This window comes from Gigantopelta aegis, chromosome 11, assembly GCF_016097555.1.
Source record: "Gigantopelta aegis isolate Gae_Host chromosome 11, Gae_host_genome, whole genome shotgun sequence".
NCBI classification, from domain to species: Eukaryota; Metazoa; Mollusca; class Gastropoda; order Neomphalida; family Peltospiridae; genus Gigantopelta; species Gigantopelta aegis.
The window spans coordinates 21,504,261-21,527,591 of NC_054709.1; the positions used below are offsets into that span (position 1 = coordinate 21,504,261).

The following is a 23,331-nucleotide window of genomic DNA, read 5'->3' on the forward strand; positions in this document are numbered from 1 at the left end:
AACGTCGCTGTCAAAAATGTACAAAAGTACAAGTTGCAACACTTTCAATATGTCTACGGTATTGATCGGTGAGGAACTTGTTTTTATGTAATAATTATTACATATTTATTTCAGTCTGTTTGTATTTGCCACATCGCCACGCATTGTCTTCAATGTTTTAATGTAACCTATCGAAATCCGTCCCCCATCAAAACCACTCCCATTGGCATTGTACTTCCTATTTCTTTTCAACTTTAAACAACGTAAGCACGAACTTTGATTACGTCATACATGTATCTTGTTCACGAAAACACGTCGACAACGTATCCAAAAATGGGAAGGTTATTTCAATATTTGGGGAAAATATACAAAAATTAAAATATAGAAATTAATCTGTATGTTTTTATTGGGAGTGGGTATACCTGGGAACATTAGACAACGGCCTGTCAAATAACTAGCCTACGGTAAGCAAATAAAAGTTTTAAATTCTAACTAAATTGTCAGTGTAAATAATATTAAACGCACCGGATGACTGAAATGGCCATGCACAGTACTGTAGTGTAGGCTACCCTTTTAGCGGAACATATTTTCCTTAACTAAAAAAAGTAGTTTAATTTAATTTTTATTGAAAACATGTGCAATATATATAATAATTATGTAAGCTATTTTCATTGATTAGTTGACTCGCTCATTTATGTATTTGTTAATTTTACAGGGGCGGATCCAGGAATTTTAGCAGGAGGGGGGGGGGGTCCAGTCTTGAGCCTTTCACCCCCCCCCCCCGATAGGAAATTTTCATATTTGAACATAGCTTTAGATGGATTTGAAGTATATTCCCGTTATCAAAATCCTGCTTGGTGGTCACGAGCGGGGGGGGGGGGGGGGTGTCCAGACCCCCTCGACCCCCCCCCCCCGGATCCGCGTCTGTTTTATGTTATAGGCATGCATCAGTCAACAATTTGGTGAGGACTGACGACACTCTTCAGCAGGTGCCAAACCACAAAACGATGGATGTAGCAAATGGTGTCATTCTTTCAATGTGCAGGTAATGCACTGTGTGTACATGTCACTGTGTGTGTGTGTGTGTGTGTGTGTGTGTGTGTGTGTGTACATATGTCACTTTGTGTGTAGGCCTACGTGTGTGTTTTTGTGTATAAAACCATGTGTGTGTATATATATAGCGGACAGACAGAGAGAGAGAGAGAGAGAGAGAGAGAGAGAGAGACACACACACACACACACACACACACACACACACACACACACTGATAGAGAGAACTAGCTGAAGTAATTATTTTAAAGCATAAAATATGGCGTTGGTAAGATAATTTAACCACTAAACCAGTGTTCGAGATTAAACATTTTGGGCAGTATCCCATTTGGATACTAACATTTCAAAATCTGGTAACCCACCTGAGAATTTAGTATGCCACTTAAATGAAATTCATAAATAGCATCATAACAAAGTTGCACGACAAATGTCCTCGTTCCCAGTCTATTGCTACATCGCAATCAAAATCACGGAATTTGTGATATTAGAAATCAAACGGAATTAGCAAAAAGATTTGCTGTATTTACTTTTGAGTAAATTGGACATAAATCAATATTTAGCAGTAATCTATAAGTGTTTCTGATATTACTGATTATAAACCTACCTGTATCAATTTTCTGCAGATGTGAAATCGATACCTCAAATAAAATTTGAAGTGAGAAAACATCCAACAAAAACAATAGCGACTAAGCGGTTTCCAGTCTATTGCTACGCCGCTATTGCTCCAGTGTAGCATTAGACTGGGTACAAATTGGGGGGGGGGGGGGGGGGGGGGGGGGGGGGGGGGGGGGGGGGCAGTATTGTTATGGCATAGCATTAGACTGGGTACGAGCTCGAAAATACTTTTACTTAACTTACCAGAAAATGACGACCTACATTTTTTTTTAGTGAAAACTAAAAACGCAGGATTAAAAAAAGCCAACAACATTATATGGCATCCCGGTGGGATACTGGGTTCTTGAAGTCTGGTATCCTAAATTAAATTCTGGTATCCCTGGGATATCGTCAATCTCGAACACTGATCATGCAGTATTAAAAAAATACAATGTCTGCGAAAGGAAAAATCAACATGACTGCATCTGTATGAAGTAATGACTTAATGTCCTGCACATCACTGTTGAAGGGAAATCCTGTATGTTGAGTGTGGGCATCTTCAATGTACCATGTGCGGGAATTTCAAATCCATCACCTATGTGGATTTTAAAAATGGACCATCAAAACCATTGGCAGCCACCAATATTCCTGACTATATTTTACGTATACCCTACTATAGTTGGAGGTTTTAAATATTCGTGATATCTGGAATTATCATGCAGCTTTCACCTATTTTTTTTTTTATTCATTACCAAAAAAACCCTGTTTTTAAATGACATAATTAACCGAACATCTATTTTATTGCATTATTTCCTAATCCAGATCAATACAATATGAATCTTGGATGTATTGCTACAATCTGTAATCCAGCATACTGTTTAGCTATTAACATTGGATAATACAGCATTAACAATCAAATAAATTATCAACTTACACCAAGGTAGATAATCAAATCTGGAAAAAATGGTTCTAAATATAGTGTACACTTAAAATACACTTCATGGGAGCAAACTAAGTGATTCCTTAAAAATAAACAATTGACCTGGAGACCTAAAGATATGTTTAACAAGCTTATTGTTATGTATAATAAGAACAGAAGCCACAATAGTGATCAAAATTTTAATTATGGATTTGGTAAACTTTTTCTTCAAATTAAAATTAGTTTTTTCCTGAAACTACAAATTTGTCTAAAATATGATTTAATCAGCACCCTATAAATATGTCAAAAGGACAATAAAAATAAAAGGTCTTTAAAATGTTGAGCTTTTAGAAGTACATACATGAAACAATACCTATGTTTATGGAAAATAAAGACATTAATTAACCCAGTATTGGCACCTGTTATTTTTAATATAAAAATAAATTTCTATTAAAATCTAAGTTCAGGTTCCCTAGATATATTACCATATTTAAGAGCAGTTGTATATGGCACGTCAAACACCATGTAAATAAAAATATTCAAATCTTTATAGTATGAATTATAGGCCAAAACCAACTTTTCCTCAGTGCTAATTTTTATTCAAACTCCATTCTGAACCAATGTGCACAGTAATTATTGTCAAGGTCATTGTGAACTTGCTTGGCCGAGTGACCGCTAATTAATCAAATAGAATAGTTTAATTTAATTAAATCACAAAAATCATTATCTTTTTTATTATGCACTGAATATGTGCTATAGGTTGGACTATACCAATTAAAATCCCATAGACAACCATGTTAACGTTTGTGTTTAAAAACACTATATGCAATATATCAACCAAACTACGACCTATAAATATCAGTACTACAACCCATACCTTAAAGTATTAACTGCAGAAAATGGTACCTTTCATGGCTCGTTTTCGGTATAACCAGATATTTCTACAGCACCCCTAGTTTCGCACAAAATTTGAGTACTTTTTTTTACAGGTACCCCATATATGTTCCAAGCACAAGGCTACTTAACACGGTGGTACTACATCAAATAAAATTGCATACATTTTTAACCCCAATGAAACTAATTTTTTTTTACAACCAACACACTCACATTTATAACCAATCACAGGACTTAATTGTGATGTTAACTTCTCTATCAAAAGTTTGGTGCACCTCGAACTTCGACCAAGCCAGAAATTAATTGGTTTAGTGCTACCTATACAGATAACATACATTTTTCAAAAGGTGGCTAATCATGTATTTTTATGACAACCAGGTCTCTTCGGTCTTGTCTCATTGAAACTGTTGTTTCTATAGTGCAACCTAATTTAATGTACACCTCACAAAGCACATGTTTTGTACAAATGCAATATGTCATAATAATATTTGATTTTTTTTTTTTTTTTTTTTTAAATAATACTCCTGAAAATATTTACTATCAGATGTGTGTGTGTGCTCAGCTATATATGTAGAGACAACAGGCATATTCATAGTACCTCAACACCTTAAACTTAATATTCCATTGAAACACGTGTACTTGACTGACCCTACATTATGAAGACCTCAATAGGCACATCAAAGAAATCTCAGCAGTGTTCGAGATTAAACATTTTGGGCAGTATCCCAGTTGGATACTAACATTTCAAAATCTGGTAACCCACCTGAGAATTTAGTATCCCACTTAAATGAAATTCATAAATAACATCAAAAAAAACTTGGACGACAATGTCCACGTTCCCAGTCTATTGCTACGTCGAAATCAAAATCACGGAATTTGTGATATTAGCAATCAAACGGAATTAGCAAAAATATTTATTTTTGAGTAATTTGGACATAAATTAATATTTATAGGTAATCTATAAGTGTTTCTGACATTACTGATGATAAACCTACCTGTATCAATTTTCTGCAGATGTGGAATCGATACCTCAAATGAAATTTGAAGTGAGAAAACATCCAACAAAAATAATAGCGACTTAGCTGTTCCCAGTCTATTGCTACGCCTCTATTGCTCCAGTGTAGCATTAGACTGGATACAAGTTGGGGGGGGGGGGGAAGGGAGGGGGGGGGGGGAAGGGAGGGGTGGGGGGAAGGGAGGTATTGTTATGGCATAGCATTAGACTGGGTGCAGCTCGAAAATACTTTTACTTAACTTACCAGAAAATCACGACTTAATTTTTTTTTAGTGAAAACTAAAAACGCAGGATTAAAAAAAAGCCAACAACATTATATGGCATCCCGGTGGGATACTGGGTTCTTGAAGTCTGGTATCCAAAATTAAATTCTTGTATCCCTGGGATGTCGGGATACCGTCAATCTCGAACACTGATCAATATTAAAAAAAAGGAAGGAAAAATCAACATGACTGCATCTGTATGAAGTAATGACTTATTGTCCTGCACATCACTGTTGGAGGGAAATCCTGTATGCTGATGTGGGTATCTTCAATTTACCATATGCGGGAATTTCAAATCCATCAGTTATGCCGATTTTCAAAATAGACCATCAAAACCATTGGCAGCCACCAATATTCCTGAATATATTTTATGTATACCCTACTGTAGTTGGAGGTTTTAAATATTTGTGATATCTGGAATTATCATGCATGCAGCTTTCACCTATTTGTTTTATTCATTACCAAAAAAACCTGTTTTTAAATGACATAATTAACCGAACATCTATTTTATTGCATTATTTCCTAATCCAGATCAATACAATATGTATATTATGGATGTATTCCTACAATCTGTAATCCAGCATACTGTTTAGCTGTTAACATTCAGGGCTAGAAATGAAAAAAAAAAGTTACATGCACCATTAAAATTCTGCATGCACCAAAAATAAGGTAAATCCTGTTAACAATGAGGAAAATATTATTTTAATTACCTTGATTACAGTGTTGATTGTCATTTTCTTTTTAATTTAACTGTCACTACCAGTATCACTGTCTGACATCCATGCTGGATCACAGTCACTGTCGGTGGGGGGGGGGGGGGGGGGGGTCTTTTTCCAAGGGGAACTGCGTTTATTACTGATTCTTGATCAAATTTGAAAATTTCACCCAACGTAAACGCCTTACAGAAATCTATAATAGGCCTATTACAAAAACGTACGAATATTTGTGTTTTGTATTAAGCAAGTTATCAACTTTTTAACTGGATAAGATCTGTTGGTATAATATAAATTAGCCTACGGAATTCGACGAGAAGTTGCGATTGAAATAATCACTGGTTGACTTTGAGTCAACTACACGAGTAACGCACCTGCACGTTCGCAATCATCTGATCAAGTGCCCATATTTGAGGTCGAAAATGTTCAAGGCAGTTACAGTACTTTGTATTGATCTCAGATCTGGCGGAGTTCAATTTGTCAGTGACGACAACAACTGTGTTATGCGCGTCGATACCCCAAAGTCGGTCTCGACCACCTTCCCTAATACCATTCACGCAATTTTCGCAAATATATTTCACGGAAATGACAGAAAGGGCGCCATTGTTGTAAGTAGGATTATGGGATACAAAATGGATGCGCCCATAAGATAAAAGTTATCGTTTTCATGTGGCGAACAGATTACGAAATGCATACGCAAAATTCAACAACTTTAGTCTGAATGTGGTAGACAACAGGATACTAGTATACGCAATACACAGTACTTGAAAAATATTAGCATGCACCGCGTGCACCCAGTTTTAAAAGTTACATGAACACGCAAAAATCAGCATGCACCGGTGCATGTACTAACACTGCTTTTCGAGCCCTGACATTGGATAATACCGCATTAACAATAAAATAAATTATCAACTTACACCAAGGTAGATAATCAAATCTGGAAAAAATGGTTCTAAATCTAGTGTACACTTAAAATACACTTCATGGGAGCAAACTAAGTGATTATTTAAAACAATGTTTTACTATGTGCGGGAATTTCAAATCCATCAGCTATGTGGATTTTCAAAATGGACCATCAAAACCATTGGCAGCCACCAATATTCCTGACTATATTTTATATATACCCTACTGTAGTTGGAGGTTTTAAATATTTGTGCTATCTGGGATTATCATGCAGCTTTCACATTTTTTTTTTTTTTTTTATTCATTACTAAAAAAACATGTTTTTAAATGACATAATTACCCGAACATCTATTTTATTGCATTATTTTCTAATCCGAAACTATTAAGAATAATAATATTCTATCATGACATCTAATATGACAAACTCCTCACGTTATAGGGGACGGGACGTAGCCCAGCGGTAAAGCGCTCGCTTGATGGGCGGTCGATTTGGGATCGATTCCGTCAGTGGACCCACTGGGCCGTTTCTCGCTGCAGCCAGTGTACCACGACTGGTACATCAAAGGCTGTGGTATGTGCTATTCTGTCTATGGGATGGTGCATATAAAACAAATCCCTTGCTGCTAATCGAAAAGAGTAGCCCATGAAGTGGCAACAGTGGGTTTCCTCCCTCAATATCGCTGTAGTCCTTAATTATATTTTCGACGCCATATAACCGTAAATAAAATGTGCTGAGTGCATCGTTAAATAAACCATTTTATTCCTTCCTTTTTTCTCACTTTGTAATGAAATAAATTGGTTATCAGTAATTTATTTGATATAGCTTAATGCATTTGTGTCAATCAAAACTTTGTCAAGGAATACTTAATCAAGGTTTTTGGACTGGTAACGATATCTAATGCGCATTATTGCTTAATATCAACAAGTATATTGGTATATTTAATTAATACAACGGTGAACATGTGACGACTATATAACGGTCACAGCCATTTGGTCCATTCCACTGAATCACAAGACAAGACTTTATTTACACTCGGGCCGTTACACAACGGCATAGGAGGAATATATACATAAACATTTTGTTATATACACGTGACAAGATGGTTGACAGTAAATACATTAATAACAATACATACACAAACACATATACAAACATATACAATCACGCACATCAATATATTATGTAATAATACAGATATTTAATACAAATATACGGGTATCCAAGTACTTATAAACGAATAGATTGTTAAACTTATATATAGTGCAATGGATAATGATAGTATTTTGTTCATTATGTTTGGTTTGATGGTGTTTGTAGTCAAGGGCGTTTGAATTCATTAGTTATTATATTTATAAAATATGATAATTTCTTTAGGGTACTAATTCATTTATTCTCCATTAGTTCTCTAAATTTATAAGTACTTGGTCGCGTATAATAATATGGGTGTAGCAACTGGACTCTCGAATTATGGAAAAAATGGCAAATAAAAAGATAATGGAACTCGTCGCCAATGTCTATTACATTACATAATGTGCAAATTCTATCTTCTATGAGTATATTATTCCAACGTCCAATTTCAACGGGTAGGTAATGGTTAGACGTTCTAAATTTTAAGAGTGCTGTCCACAGTTTTTCTGGTAGTTTAATGATATAGCTTTCGAAAAATAGTTGTTCTTTGTATAATCGGTAAGTGTTGCCTCTCGATGACAGTGATATGTTATTTTTCCATGTTTGTAAATACTGATCGCATTGTCTTTGTTTAATTTGTTGTGAGAGACAATTTACTGATATGAAAGATTGTCTTATCCAGATATCACCCATTCCCAAGTTATTCAGTGTGTTTTTAACAGTATTAATTCAGTTATAGTTAGTTCCGTTAGTAAGGTGGTCATTTAACATAATTTTGTATAAAAGGGTAGACAATTTTGATTGTTTTCCTGATATCAGTCGCGCCCAGTAACACATACCATTCTTCTATATATAATTAACTCGACTGGCGTTCTCCCTAACTCCCCATAAAGCATAAATATTGGTGTTGCGTTCTTAACGGGTATGATGTGTCTTATAAAGTTTATTTGTACAGAATTAAATATATCAACTTTTTCATATCCCCATATTTCACATCCATATAATAAAACTGGCAGAACCATTGAGTCAAACATTTTAAGTTTACATTCGGTTGATAGATAGTTGTCCTTTGATTTTGATAGTACAAAGTACAATCACTCATGAAATCACAAGCAAACATATAAAGTAACTGTAATCTCGACTCATTCATTCATTTTTTGTTTTTTGGTTCAATTTCCTGCATTTCATCTCTTTTTTCTCTTTCTTTTTTTTTCTTTTTTTTTTTCTCCTCAGATCAATACTTACTGAGGCACAAGTAACAAAATAATATGTTTATGTATGTATATGTATGAGTGTATGGATATGTATATTGATATGTACGTCAGTATGTCACAAACACTGTGTAAGTCAATGATTCAAGGCTCCCCATCATTGACAGTGTCACATTGAGCTGGGGCAATAATAAGAAAAAGAAATAAAGTATATTATATTCAGCACAATCTGGATCGTAACTACGTTTGTTTTGTGATTTACTGTGCAAGATGCAACATAGAGGACAAACTACTATACAATTTAGCATCCGTCTTAACACTTACAGACATGGCATTTTATATATTAAAGGGACATTCCCGAGTTTGCTGCATTGTAAGACGTTTCCGACTAATAAAATATTTCTATGATTAAACTTACATATTAAATATAGTTTCTTGTTTAGAATATCAGTGTCTGTATATTCAATGCGTTTCTGGTCGTCTTAATATTTGTAAGAAACCCAAACTGGATTTTGTATTCAAATAATTTCATACGTACGAAAAAATATATTTTAGGAAATAAAATGGAATTTAACCTGGTACAAATATTAGAACGATCAGAAACACGTTTAATATACAGCCACAAATATTTTATGCATACAAATATATTTGATATGTAATTACAATCGTTAAAGGTCTCTGTTAGTCGATAACATCTTAAAAATTGCAGCAAACTCAGGAATGTCCCTTTAAGAAGAGCCGGTTTATCCGAATAGCACATGTAGCACGTGCTGCGTCCCCGCGCTTCAGGGGGTCCCGCGGTGATGTGTACATTTATTTTCCCTAGGTCATTTTTCCCCTCTCTCCGAGGGGGTTGTAAAATATATATCCTGGGAAGGGGGTCCCATTTTCTATTTGTGCTACAGGCCCCTCGGATCCTTAAACCGGCTCTGATATTAAGCCGTCTAAAGCAGCCTCTACAGAATGAGTAGATACAGACTTTGCAGGGGGCGTAGCGTGAGCTGGACCGGGGAGGGGGGGGGGGGATATGAACCAAATGGACCTTTTCTATTTTGTATTTGCACCTCCATATGTATAAACCTGTATGTTTTAGTTCTGAAAGCGGAGCATTCTGCTTCAGCGAACACCCATCCCACCCCCACCCCCCAGCAGCCTACGTCCCTGCTTTGTAATACCAAATAAATCCAGATTATAGTTAATTAGTCTACAGCCTCCTGTTGCACTATTGGATCAAACAGATGTGCAGTGATTGACAAGAAAAACAAACTGTCTTACAACACCTCAAGACAAGACTCCATCTTTTTATACCTTTAACACATTAGCATAATTTTGTGGCGAAAATATCCGAGAAGTCCCGACTTTGTTTCTAATGTTTGATGACGTCTTCCGAATGGTGACGTAAAGTCATTGTACTGTTACATCACCATGGTAACATATTGCAATTGTTGAACATGACCGCAGCCATGTACAGGTACCGTACCGTAGGTCGTAGTTTATTAAATATAATAATATATAGAAACTATTATTATTAAATCTATTATTGCATGTATTAGTGATGTATAATTACACATTAATCAATGCTATATATATATATATATATATATAGCTATATATATATATATATATATTCATATATATATATTTAATAGCTGTATAATTACTCCGCTATCTTCGTCATGGACAGTGGGTCATTCATTCATTCATTCAGTTTGTTTTATACTTATTTGGCTACTGTCGCCTTGTTCACGAACAACTCCGCTATCTGGGCTGTGTGTCTGTCTGGACAAGGGTTAGTAATTAAGTTCTTATTGGTCAGTTTGAATCAGAATAACGGTGGTTGGGCGAGATTTTAACTCAGTCGGCTGACTGCTCGCTAGTGAGTGAGAAAGAAGTCAGTGTACTGGCTTGCATTGCAGGATCGAACTCACCTCGGACGACCCAGTTCATCAGACTGTTTACCGGGAATCACCAGGGTAACATCAGAATTGCAATATTGTTGAACATTGACCGCAGCCATGTACAGGTACCGTAGGTCGTAATTTATTAAATGACCGGCCTCGGTGGCGTCGTGGTTAGGCCATCGGTCTACAGGCTGGTAGGTACTGTGTTCGGATCCCAGTCGAGGCATGCGATTTTTAATCCAGATACTGACTCCAAACCTTGAATGAGTGCTCCGCAAGGCTCAGTGGGTAGGTGTATACCACTTCCATCGACCAGTGATCCATAACTGGTTCAACAAAGGCCATGGTTTGTGCTGTCCTGCCTGTGGGAAGCGCAAATAAAAGATCCCTTGCTGCTAATCGGAAAGAGTAGCTCATGTAGTGGCGACAGCGGGTTTCCACTCAAAATCTGTGTGGTCCTTAACCATATGTCTGACGCCATATAATCGTAAATAAAATGTGTTGAGAGCGTCGTTAAATAAAAAATTTCTTTTTTAATTTATTAAATATAATAATATATAGTAACTATTATTTTTTAAATTATTATTATTAACTCTATTGTTCCATGTATTAGTGTATAACTACACATTAGTCAATGATCCATTCATTCATTAATTTATACTTATTTGTGTATTGTCCTGGGTACACAACTCAGCTATCTGGGCTATCTGTCATGGACAGTTGGTTAATAATTAGTTGTTATTGGTTAGTTTATTAGTGGTTAGTTTATTAGTGGTTAGTGAGAAAAAAGTCAATGTAATGGCCTTACATCTACCCATTGAGTCGTTAAACTCGCTCTGGGTGGGAGCCGGTACCGGGCTGCGAACCCAGTACCTACCAGCCTTATGTTCGATGGCTTAACCACGACACCACCGAGACTGGTAACCGTAATGAACTGAAGAATGTTAAAACTGTAATATGTTTGCACTCGGCGCAAACATTGGTTTCCTCGAGAGTTCAATGCATTAAAACGACAACAGTTCTTTGTCACAATGGACATGTATTTCAAATTCAAACTTAGACATCACTATAATTAGATTTCGCATTAATATGATATAACCAATAGTAATTGAAATTATTTGGATGTAATTTTTGTGGTCATGTAACTGAAGGTATAATCTTTTCCTTTCACAAGAAAAAATAATAACTTTTTTTTCTATGCATAGAAAGTGTGTGCTCGTGCGTGCGTGCGTGCTTGTTTGCTTGCTTGTTAGTTTGTTGTTTGTTGTTGTCAAATGCTAAAGCGCTCGCTTGATGCGCGGCTGGTCTAGGATCGATCCCCGTCGGTGGTCCCTTTTGGTGTATTTCTTGTACATACAAAATATCCTTTACTACTAATGAAAAAACAATGTAGTGGGTTTGACTACTAAGACTATATTATATCAGAATAACCAAAAGTTTGACATCCAATAGTCGAAGATTAATAAATCAATATGCTCTAGTGATTAGTCGTTAAACAATACTTTTTTTTCCTTCAGCGTTTTACTGTTAGTTACAGTGTTAGTTCTACAACCTACAGCCGGGCTTAGTGAAGAAAAGCCCGTGGATTCTGTGTTGGAGCCCCCAGAACTCCCAGAGCAATGGCGAGAGTTTGACAGCGAGCACGCAGATCTCGACTATGGTTCCACAGGCGAGTTTTCACAACTTCACTACTTATTGATGTTCCAGTTATCGATTATAATGGAACATTGATTGGTTTGGCTTTACCGCTAGGAAAATCGATTTTAAAAAAGTGATAATCGATTGTATTAGAAAATGTTAACTGTAATTGTACAGGTCTACAGTTTAGATGATGGAACTGACGTAAATATCTTCTGTTAGGTGTGTGTTTTCATGTCTTACACTATCTCTGCTTCCTTTGGGAAAGGTAAAACGGCAGCTTGGAGGTGCGACTCTGATGTGACTTGAGATTCACGCTACATGTTGTTTCCCCTACCCCAAATATTGTACAAGAATTTAACTTCGACTTATTATGTTTATCATATGGTGTGATATACGCCAAACAGCTACTAGTTAGAAACATCTATCACATTAATTTATTAATTACAGACATAGGTCTATTAAAAAACACCACGAGAATTTGCCAGCCCAAGCAGGCACGGCTGAGCAATGGGGCTGGGAGGGGGGAGAACTCTTTCTCTAAATTTATAAGTACTTGGTCGCGTATAATAATATGGGTGTAGCAACTGGACTCTCGAATTATGGAAAAAATGGCAAATAAAAGATAATGGAACTCGTCGCCAATGTCTATTACATTACATAATGTGCAAATTCTATCTTCTATGAGTATATTATTCCAACGTTCAATTTCAACGGGTAGGTAATGGTTAGACGTTCTAAATTTTAAGAGTGCTGTCCACAGTTTTTCTGGTAGTTTATTGATATAGCTTTCGAAAAATAGTTGTTCTTTGTATAATCGGTAAGTGTTGCCTCTCGATGACAGTGATATGTTATTTTTCCATGTTTGTAAATACTGATCGCATTGTCTTTGTTTAATTTGTTGTGAGAGACAATTTACTGATATGAAAGATTGTCTTTATCCAGATATCACCCATTCCCAAGTTATTCAGTGTGTTTTTAACAGTATTAATTCAGTTTATAGTTAGTTCCGTTAGTAAGGTGGTCATTTAACATAATTTTGTATAAAAGGGTAGACAATTTTGATTGTTTTCCTGATATCAGTCGCGCCCAGTAACACATACCATTCTTCTATATATAATTAACTCGACTGGCGTTCTCCCTAACTCCCCATAAAGCATAAATATTGGTGTTGCGTTCTTAACGGGTATGATGTGTCTTATAAAGTTTATTTGTACAGAATTAAATATATCAACTTTTTCATATCCCCATATTTCACATCCATATAATAAAACTGGCAGAACCATTGAGTCAAACATTTTAAGTTTACATTCGGTTGATAGATAGTTGTCCTTTGATTTTGATAGTACAAAGTACAATCACTCATAAAATCACAAGCAAACATATAAAGTAACTGTAATCTCGACTCGTTCATTCATTTTTTGTTTTTTGGTTCAATTTCCTGCATTTCATCTCTTTTTTTTCTTTCTTTTTTTTTCTTTTTTTTTTCTCCTCAGATCAATACTTACTGAGGCACAAGTAACAAAATAATATGTTTATGTATGTATATGTATGAGTGTATGGATATGTATATTGATATGTACGTCAGTATGTCACAAACACTGTGTAAGTCAATGATTCAAGGCTCCCCATCATTGACAGTGTCACATTGAGCTGGGGCAATAATAAGAAAAAGAAATAAAGTATATTATATTCAGCACAATCTGGATCGTAACTACGTTTGTTTTGTGATTTACTGTGCAAGATGCAACATAGAGGACAAACTACTATACAATTTAGCATCCGTCTTAACACTTACAGACATGGCATTTTATATATTAAAGGGACATTCCCGAGTTTGCTGCATTGTAAGACGTTTCCGACTAATAAAATATTTCTATGATTAAACTTACATATTAAATATAGTTTCTTGTTTAGAATATCAGTGTCTGTATATTCAATGCGTTTCTGGTCGTCTTAATATTTGTAAGAAACCCAAACTGGATTTTGTATTCAAATAATTTCATACGTACGAAAAAATATATTTTAGGAAATAAAATGGAATTTAACCTGGTACAAATATTAGAACGATCAGAAACACGTTTAATATACAGCCACAAATATTTTATGCATACAAATATATTTGATATGTAATTACAATCGTTAAAGGTCTCTGTTAGTCGATAACATCTTAAAAATTGCAGCAAACTCAGGAATGTCCCTTTAAGAAGAGCCGGTTTATCCGAATAGCACATGTAGCACGTGCTGCGTCCCCGCGCTTCAGGGGGTCCCGCGGTGATGTGTACATTTATTTTCCCTAGGTCATTTTTCCCCTCTCTCCGAGGGGGTTGTAAAATATATATCCTGGGAAGGGGGGTCCCATTTTCTATTTGTGCTACAGGCCCCTCGGATCCTTAAACCGGCTCTGATATTAAGCCGTCTAAAGCAGCCTCTACAGAATGAGTAGATACAGACTTTGCAGGGGGCGTAGCGTGAGCTGGACCGGGGAGGGGGGGGGGGGGATATGAACCAAATGGACCTTTTCTATTTTGTATTTGCACCTCCATATGTATAAACCTGTATGTTTTAGTTCTGAAAGCGGAGCATTCTGCTTCAGCGAACACCCATCCCACCCCCACCCCCCAGCAGCCTACGTCCCTGCTTTGTAATACCAAATAAATCCAGATTATAGTTAATTAGTCTACAGCCTCCTGTTGCACTATTGGATCAAACAGATGTGCAGTGATTGACAAGAAAAACAAACTGTCTTACAACACCTCAAGACAAGACTCCATCTTTTTATACCTTTAACACATTAGCATAATTTTGTGGCGAAAATATCCGAGAAGTCCCGACTTTGTTTCTAATGTTTGATGACGTCTTCCGAATGGTGACGTAAAGTCATTGTACTGTTACATCACCATGGTAACATATTGCAATTGTTGAACATGACCGCAGCCATGTACAGGTACCGTACCGTAGGTCGTAGTTTATTAAATATAATAATATATAGAAACTATTATTATTAAATCTATTATTGCATGTATTAGTGATGTATAATTACACATTAATCAATGCTATATATATATATATATATATAATAGCTGTATAATTAACTCATTCGTTCATTCATTCATTCATTCATTCATTTATACTTATTTGTGTACTGTCCTGTTCACACAACTCCGCTATCTGGGCTGTGTGTCATGGACAGTGGGTTAGTAATTAGTTCTTATTGGTTAGTTTGTTAGTGGTTGGGCGAGATTTAACTCAGTCGGCTGACTGCTCGCTTGAGGTGCTTGCATTGCAGGATCGAACCACCTCGGAGGACCCATTCATCTGACTGCCCCCCCCCCCCTCCCCCCGGTATGTGCTTTCCTGTCTGTGGGAAAGTGCATATAAAAGATCCTTGGCTGCATTAGGAAAAATGTAGCGGATTTCCTCTCATGATTACGAATCAGAATAACGGTGTGTTTGACATCCAATAGCCGATGATTAATTAATCAATGTGCTCTACCGGTGTCGTTAAACAAAACAAACTTCTCGTTAGTGGTTAGTGAGAAAGAAGTCAGTGTACTGGTCTTACATCTACCCATTGAGTCGTTAAACTCGCTCTGGGTGGGAGCCGGTACCGGGCTACGAACCCAGTATATACCAGCCTTATGTTCGATACCGGGAAGTCCCGACTTTGTTTCTAATGTGTGGTAACATCTTCAGAATGGTGACGTAAAATCATTGTACTGTTACATCACCAGGGTAACATATTGCAATTGTTGAACATGACGGTAGCCATGTACAGGTACCGTAGGTCGTAATTTATTAAATGACCGGCCTCGGTGGCGTCGTGGTTAGGCCATCGGTCTACAGGCTGGTAGGTACTGTGTTCGGATCCCAGTCGAGGCATGCGATTTTTAATCCAGATACTGACTCCAAACCTTGAATGAGTGCTCCGCAAGGCTCAGTGGGTAGGTGTATACCACTTCCATCGACCAGTGATCCATAACTGGTTCAACAAAGGCCATGGTTTGTGCTGTCCTGCCTGTGGGAAGCGCAAATAAAAGACCCCTTGCTGCTAATCGGAAAGAGTAGCTCATGTAGTGGCGACAGCGGGTTTCCTCTCAAAATCTGTGTGGTCCTTAACCATATGTCTGACGCCATATAATCGTAAATAAAATGTGTTGAGTGCGTCGTTAAATAAAACATTTCTTTTTTAATTTATTAAATATAATAATATATAGTAACTATTATTTTTTAAATTATTATTATTAACTCTATTGTTCCATGTATTAGTGTATGACTACACATTAGTCAATGATATATATATATATATATATAGTCTCTCTATAAAGAACTCATCCATTCATTCATTAATTTATACTTATTTGTGTATTGTCCTGGGTACACAACTCAGCTATCTGGGCTATCTGTCATGGACAGTTGGTTAATAATTAGTTGTTATTGGTTAGTTTATTAGTGGTTAGTTTATTAGTGGTTTGTGAGAAAAAAGTCAATGTAATGGCCTTACATCTACCCATTGAGTCGTTAAACTCGCTCTGGGTGGGAGCCGGTACCGGGCTGCGAACCCAGTACCTACCAGCCTTATGTTCGATGGCTTAACCACGACACCACCGAGACTGGTAACCGTAATGAACTGAAGAATGTTAAAACTGTAATATGCTTGCACTCGGCGCAAACATTGGTTTCCTCGAGAGTTCAATGCGTATGCATTAAAACGACAACAGTTCTTTGTCACAATGGACATGTATTTCAAATTCAAACTTTGACGTCACTATAATTAGATTTCGCATTAATATGATATAACCAATAGTAATTGAAATTATTTGGATGTAATTTTTGTGGGCATGTAACTGAAGGTATAATCTTTTCCTTTCACAAGAAAAAATAATAACTTTTTTTTCTATGCATAGAAAGTGTGTGCTCGTGCGTGCGTGCGTGCTTGTTTGCTTGCTTGTTAGTTTGTTGTTTGTTGTTGTCAAATGCTAAAGCGCTCGCTTGATGCGCGACTGGTCTAGGATCGATCCCCGTCGGTGGGCCCTTTTGGTGTATTTCTCGTACATACAAAATATCCTTTACTACTAATGAAAAAACAATGTAGTGGCTTTGACTACTTAGACTATATTATATCAGAATAACCAAAAGTTTGACATCCAATAGTCGAAGATTAATAAATCAATATCCTCTAGTGATTAGTCGTTAAACAAAACAGTTTAGTTTTTTTGTTTTTCCGCAGCGTTTTACTGTTAGTTACAGTGTTAGTTCTACAACCTATAGCCGGGCTTAGTGAAGAGAAGCCCGTGGATTCTGTGTTGGAGCCCCCAGAACTCCCAGAGCAATGGCGAGAGTTTGACAGCGAGCACACAGATCTCGACTATGGTTCCACAGGCGAGTTTTCATAACTTCACTACTTATTGATGTTCCAATGATCGATTATAATGGAACATTGATTGGTTTGGCTTTACCGCTAGAAAAATCGATTTAAAAAAAGTGATAATCGATTGTATTAGAAAATGTTAACTGTAATTGTACAGGTCTACAGTTTAGATGATGGAACTGACGTAAATATCTTCTGTTTGGTGTGTGTTTTCATGTCTTACACTATCTCTGCTTCCTTTGGGAAAGGTAAAACGGCAGCTTGGAGGTGCGACTCTGATGTGACTTGAGACTCACGCTACATGTTGTTTCCCCTACCCCAAATATTGTACAAGAATTTAACTTCGACTTATTATGTTTATCATATGGTGTGATATACGCCAAACAGCTACTAGTTAGAAACATCTATCACATTAATTTATTAATTACAGACATAGGTCTATTAAAAAACACCACGAGAATTTGCCAGCCCAAGCAGGCACGGCTGAGCAATGGGGCTGGGAGGGGGGAGAACTCTAGCCCCCTCAATAATTCTGAATAAAAATATTACTGGTGGTAAATCTTCAGGCAGAGATCAATTAACGTGTAGAATGCAGTAAATTGCATTTCAGGACATCTATTTTTCTAACCTTTACCCCGAAACCCCTAGAAACTTTGCTTCGAGCCCTCGATCTCAGTCAGAGCCCCCCCCCCCCCCCACCACCACCACCACCACCACACACACACCAATGTGATCTTGCTTCCGTCGTACCTGCCAAGTGATACCAAATTACGGCTCTGCCCCATGGGCTGTTACCGTTTTTTAAAAATCTGTTAAATGTAATAAATGTTAATCTCTTGTTATGTTCTCACAGATATGAAGCCTGATTCCAAGAAGAAAAAGTATCCCGTAAAACCACCCGCTATGTCTCAAGAAGTCGACAAAGATGGTATGTGTCATTTCCATTTGCGCCGATGTGTGTCTATGGTTGTCAGTAACAATATTTCCAGGCCGGAATTTAGGATTAAGGTTAGGGTTGGGGTTAGCTTTTTCATTATATGTTATGATACATTTTCAAATTTGTTGACTTAAGTATATCGTTATATTTACAAAACGCCCCAAAATATGCAGTTTGGTCTAAACAAACAAAGAAAAGAATTTTGTTTTTAAGTTATGTCGCTATGTGGATGACAGTTCCTTGTTTTGGTCGTGCTAGTGTAGTCATTACAAAATATAATTTGCCAAGTCACGACAGTGGCATTATTGGCATTAGTTTGATTCCCTATTGGGCCTATTAGGCTATTTCTCATTCCAGCCAGTGCAAAACTGGTAAAACCAAACACTGTGGTATGCGCTATCCTGTCTTTGGAGTGATGCATATAAAAGCTTCCTTTCTACTAATGACTTTTTTTAGCGGGGTTTCTCTCTAAGACTATGTCAAAGTTACGAAATGTATGACATCCAATAGCCGAAGATTAATAAATTAATGTATTCTAGTGGTGTCATTAAACAAAACAAGGAAGGAAGGAAATGTTTTATTTAAACAAAACAAAGTTTATCTTTTAACTTTTGTACGTGTATGTTTGTGATATTAGTTTGATGGGTCACTGCATGTTGAGGTGTTGTGTGTTACAGAGGCTGTTATTGACAGGCAGTTGACAAGAAATGAAGGGATGCTCATGGACCTGCGTGGCCGCCCAGAGCAAGCCAGTAGCCACCAGATTGATCCAGGTGAGTGTGCATCTACCAGCATACCAAACAACACCTGACCCACTCACGTCCAAGTGAACCTCACTTAGTGCTAGGCGCAGACTGTCAACTGTCACAACGAAGTGGCCAACTCGATGTATACGTTGTAATTTCCCCAACTCCCGACTTACGACTGGTGCGCTCAGATTAAGCTACGGTCACACCGGCCTTAAGACGTCGTACGACCACCTGAGATTTCGGGTGATCGCAGACCATCGAGGGTCGGGGTGAATCGTGCGTAATCGTGCGGCGTTGCACGACGTCGCAGCCATCGGGGGTTCTCGCACGACGTCTTGGCGGTTTTTGGTTATGTTAAAAAACCTGGCTGCGATTCCCAGGATTGTAGGGTATTGTACGACATTTTCACATGTTCTCACCTGGAAATATTAATTAATGACTGAGATGTGAATGGCAAATGATGTCGTATGAAGGTCGACGGCATCGTACGACATCACGTGGGATCGTAAGACATCGTACGACATTGTACGAGGTCGCACGACCATCACACGACTTTAATCGTGTTCCTACGATAATGTCAGCTTATCGGCAGACAATCGTAGTGAAGTCGTACGATTTCCCTACGATTGTCTCAGATGCGTCGCAAACCCATCGTTTCCAGTGTGACCACACAACAGTGAACTAAGATTGTAATATCGTAGCAGAGTCGGGGACAATCATAGATATCTAGAATCTCACCCCATCTGACGACGTCGTAGCTCGGTCTGACCAAGATTTTAACAACTAATGGGTTATACAACGAGACTTGAGTTGTAGCGCTCCCGTCAGGAGTCGGGGAAAATTACAACGCAACAATAGGGTTGCCCAATTTCGCCATGACAGTTGATAGTCGCTGTCTAGCATTACAGGAACTATTGTCTTTGAAACGTGTCGGGTGCTACGGATATTAGTATAACAAGTTTTGGCCTGAAGTAGGTTTTTCAAAGACGCTTATCGTTATATCTAAAACTGCAGTATAGCCCACTCGCATTTTTTTCCGATTTACTTTAAGGATGTATACCACCAAATCAAATCCGAAAGACGATAATAGTAACATGTAGCTAAAACTCTTACCTGTCTATCAATCGACATACACACCATGGATATAAATATTACCACCCATCACCCTTAAAGTAAATCAGAAACGGTGTGTGTGTGTGTGTGTGTGTGTGTGTGTGTGTGTGTGAAGGTGCTCATTTCAGAGATGACGGGTAGCGTCTGTGACTACCCTAGTTCAGCACAAAATTCAAGTACTTTCATTTTTTACAGGTACCCCATACATGTTTCAAGCACAAGGCTACTTGACACAGTGGTACTAGATGAAATAAAATTACATTCATTATTGGCCAGTAAACATATAAACTTTAAAGTTTGTTTGTTTAATGACACCACTAGAGCACATCGATTTGGTAATTCTAACATAATATAGTCTTAGAGAGGACATGTGCTACATTTTTCCATTAGTAGCAAAGGATATTGCATATGCATCATCCCACAGACAGGATAGCACATACCACAGCCTATGGTGACAATAGGTGAAGGAGAACACTACATTAACGATACTGGCTTGGTTGTTTGTTACAGAAGCTGGCGTTAACATGCAGATGACCAAACACGAAGAACTCCTTGTGGAAATGGCAGCTCCACGACCCAGGGTGAACCGGATAAGTGCACATCCCAGGGTGAACCAGATAGGTGAGTGTGCTGACAATCTGACACCATCCAAAATAAGTGACATATTAGCGACATACCTGTACATTAGCGTAGGAAGGAGGGGGGGGGGGAGGGGCATGTACCCCCCATTTGTCTTGGTCCAGTAGCAAGAGCGATGGTTTATATATATTTATATGTGAGTGTGCTCCCCCCCCCCCCCTTTTAGCACCTTCCTACGCCACTGCGTGTAAGACTTTAGCGAGGTCGTCATATCAGAAACTAAAAAACAAGAGGTTGGGCTGAAATAGTATTTTTGACCAGTTTTGACGTTATGCAGCTTACAGACAACTTAAATTCATTAGAAAATTACACTAATGTGCATGGTAGTTAACTTTTGCCAAGATTTGTATACCGTACACTTATGCTGTTCTTGGTTGTGTTCATGTGTTTATATGTAAAACGTTCACTCGCTCGCTCTGTTTCTCGCTTTGTCTCTCTCTCTCTCTCTCTCTCTCTCTCTCTCTCTCTCTCTCTCTCACACACACATATTGTTGTACTAACTCTAACTTTGTTACACTTTTAATATTATTTTAGCTACTACAACTACTACTACAAAGAGACCGGAAACCATTGAGGTAGGTTGATCTACATAACTTATAGTTGTTTGGTGTTTAGGTATTGATGAGTAATACTATGATAGGTAAGTTGATCTACATAACTTACAGCTGGTCGGTGAACAGGTATTGACGAGGAATGATAGGTAGGTTGATCTACATAACTTACAGCTGTTCAGTGAACAGGTATTGACGAGTATTGATAGGTAGGTTGATCTACATAACTTACAGCTGTTCGGTGAACAGGTATTGACGAGTAATGATGGGTAGGTTGATCTACATAACTTACAGCTGTTCGGTGAACAGGTATTGACGAGTAATGATGGGTAGTTTGATCTACATAACTTACAGCTATTTGGTGAACAGGTATTGACGAGGAATGATAGGTAGGTTGATCTACATAACTTACATCGGTTCGGTGTTTAGGTATTGATGAGTAATCATATGATGGGTAGGTTGATCTACATAACTTACAGCTGTTCAGTGAACAGGTATTGACGAGTAATGATAGGTAGGTTGATCTACATAACTTACAGCTGTTCGGTGAACAGGTATTGACGAGGAATGATAGGTAGGTTGATCTACATAACTTACATCTGTTCGGTGAACAGGTATTGACGAGTATTGATAGGTAGGTTGATCTACATAACTTACATCTGTTCGGTGAACAGGTATTGGCGAGTAATGATAGGTAGGTTGATCTACATAACTTACAGCTGTTCAGTGAACAGGTATTGACGAGTATTGATAAGTAGGTTGATCTACATAACTTACAGCTGTTCAGTGTTTAGGTATTGACGAGTAATCATATGATAGGTAGGTTGATCTACATAACTTACAGCTGGTCGGTGAAAAGGTTAACTCTAAAAGTTCGTTTTGTTTAACGACACCACTAGAGTACATTGATTTATTAATCATTGGCTAATGGATGTCAAACATTTGGTAATTTTTACATTTATCCTAAGAGGAAACTCGCTACATTTTTCTATTAGTAACAAGGGATCTTTTATATGCACCATCCCACAGCCAGAATAGCATATACTACGGCCTTTTGATATACCAGTCGTGGTGCACTGGTTGGAACGAGAAATAACCCAATGGTCCACCGACGAGGATCGATCCCAGCGCTTTACCACTGGGCTACGTCCCGCCCGACCCCTCTAAACGAGCGATGTTCCTGAACGTGTCCCTAGATCCTATAGTAGACGAAACACAACAAACCTACATTTGGAATACGCATATGCGTACTAACAGGAACCCATTTCAGAACAAATAGTCCACTGCCAGTTTTTGTCTGGTTGCAATATTTTATTACGCCTCCTTTCCGTGATCACTAGAACATGACTGATTTTCAGCTAGGTTCGATCCTGACAAACAGAGTAAACTGCACTAATAGTAATTATTGTCTTCTTTTCAGCATATATTCAAACTACCCGTGAAAACACAGGCCATTCTACTTATTTGTCTCTCAGCTTCTGCCAGCCTGATCCTGCTAGGATTCATAATTTTGGAGGTAAGGGCGGCTTTTTATATGCACAGGAATCTAATGTTGACGACAGTCACTTTTCGTACCCTTGTTTCGGCTTCGTAGACAATAAATTATTTCTTACCGTAATTTCCATACGGAAATATAAAATCCATATTTCGTAAAGGTACAATTTTTTAATCACAAGATTTTCTTCACACACATTCAGCTGCATTAGTAATTTTCAAACAAAAACAATTCAATAGCAATTTTGCATTAGAATTTTTCCAGCA

At 37.5% G+C, this 23,331-nt stretch overlaps 1 protein-coding gene across 3 annotated transcripts; it reads left to right on the plus strand.

Annotated features, from left to right (window-relative positions):
• Positions 1 to 290: 290 nt before the first annotated feature.
• On the plus strand, positions 291 to 23,319 carry LOC121385176. 3 transcript variants are annotated; one of them, XM_041515737.1, is made up of 8 exons: positions 291 to 443; positions 695 to 1,024; positions 17,441 to 17,592; positions 18,435 to 18,509; positions 19,196 to 19,291; positions 20,891 to 21,001; positions 21,554 to 21,594; positions 22,991 to 23,319. In XM_041515737.1, the coding sequence occupies exons 2-8, from the start codon at positions 987 to 989 to the stop codon at positions 23,162 to 23,164; spliced, it is 687 nt and encodes a 228-aa protein (XP_041371671.1). In that variant the 5' UTR covers positions 291 to 443; positions 695 to 986; the 3' UTR covers positions 23,165 to 23,319. The 3 variants fall into 3 exon arrangements, with proteins under 3 accessions (XP_041371671.1, XP_041371673.1, XP_041371672.1); XM_041515739.1 differs by lacking the exon at positions 19,196 to 19,291; XM_041515738.1 differs by lacking the exons at positions 291 to 443; positions 695 to 1,024 and adding an exon at positions 15,121 to 15,157.
• Positions 23,320 to 23,331: the final 12 nt, after the last annotated feature.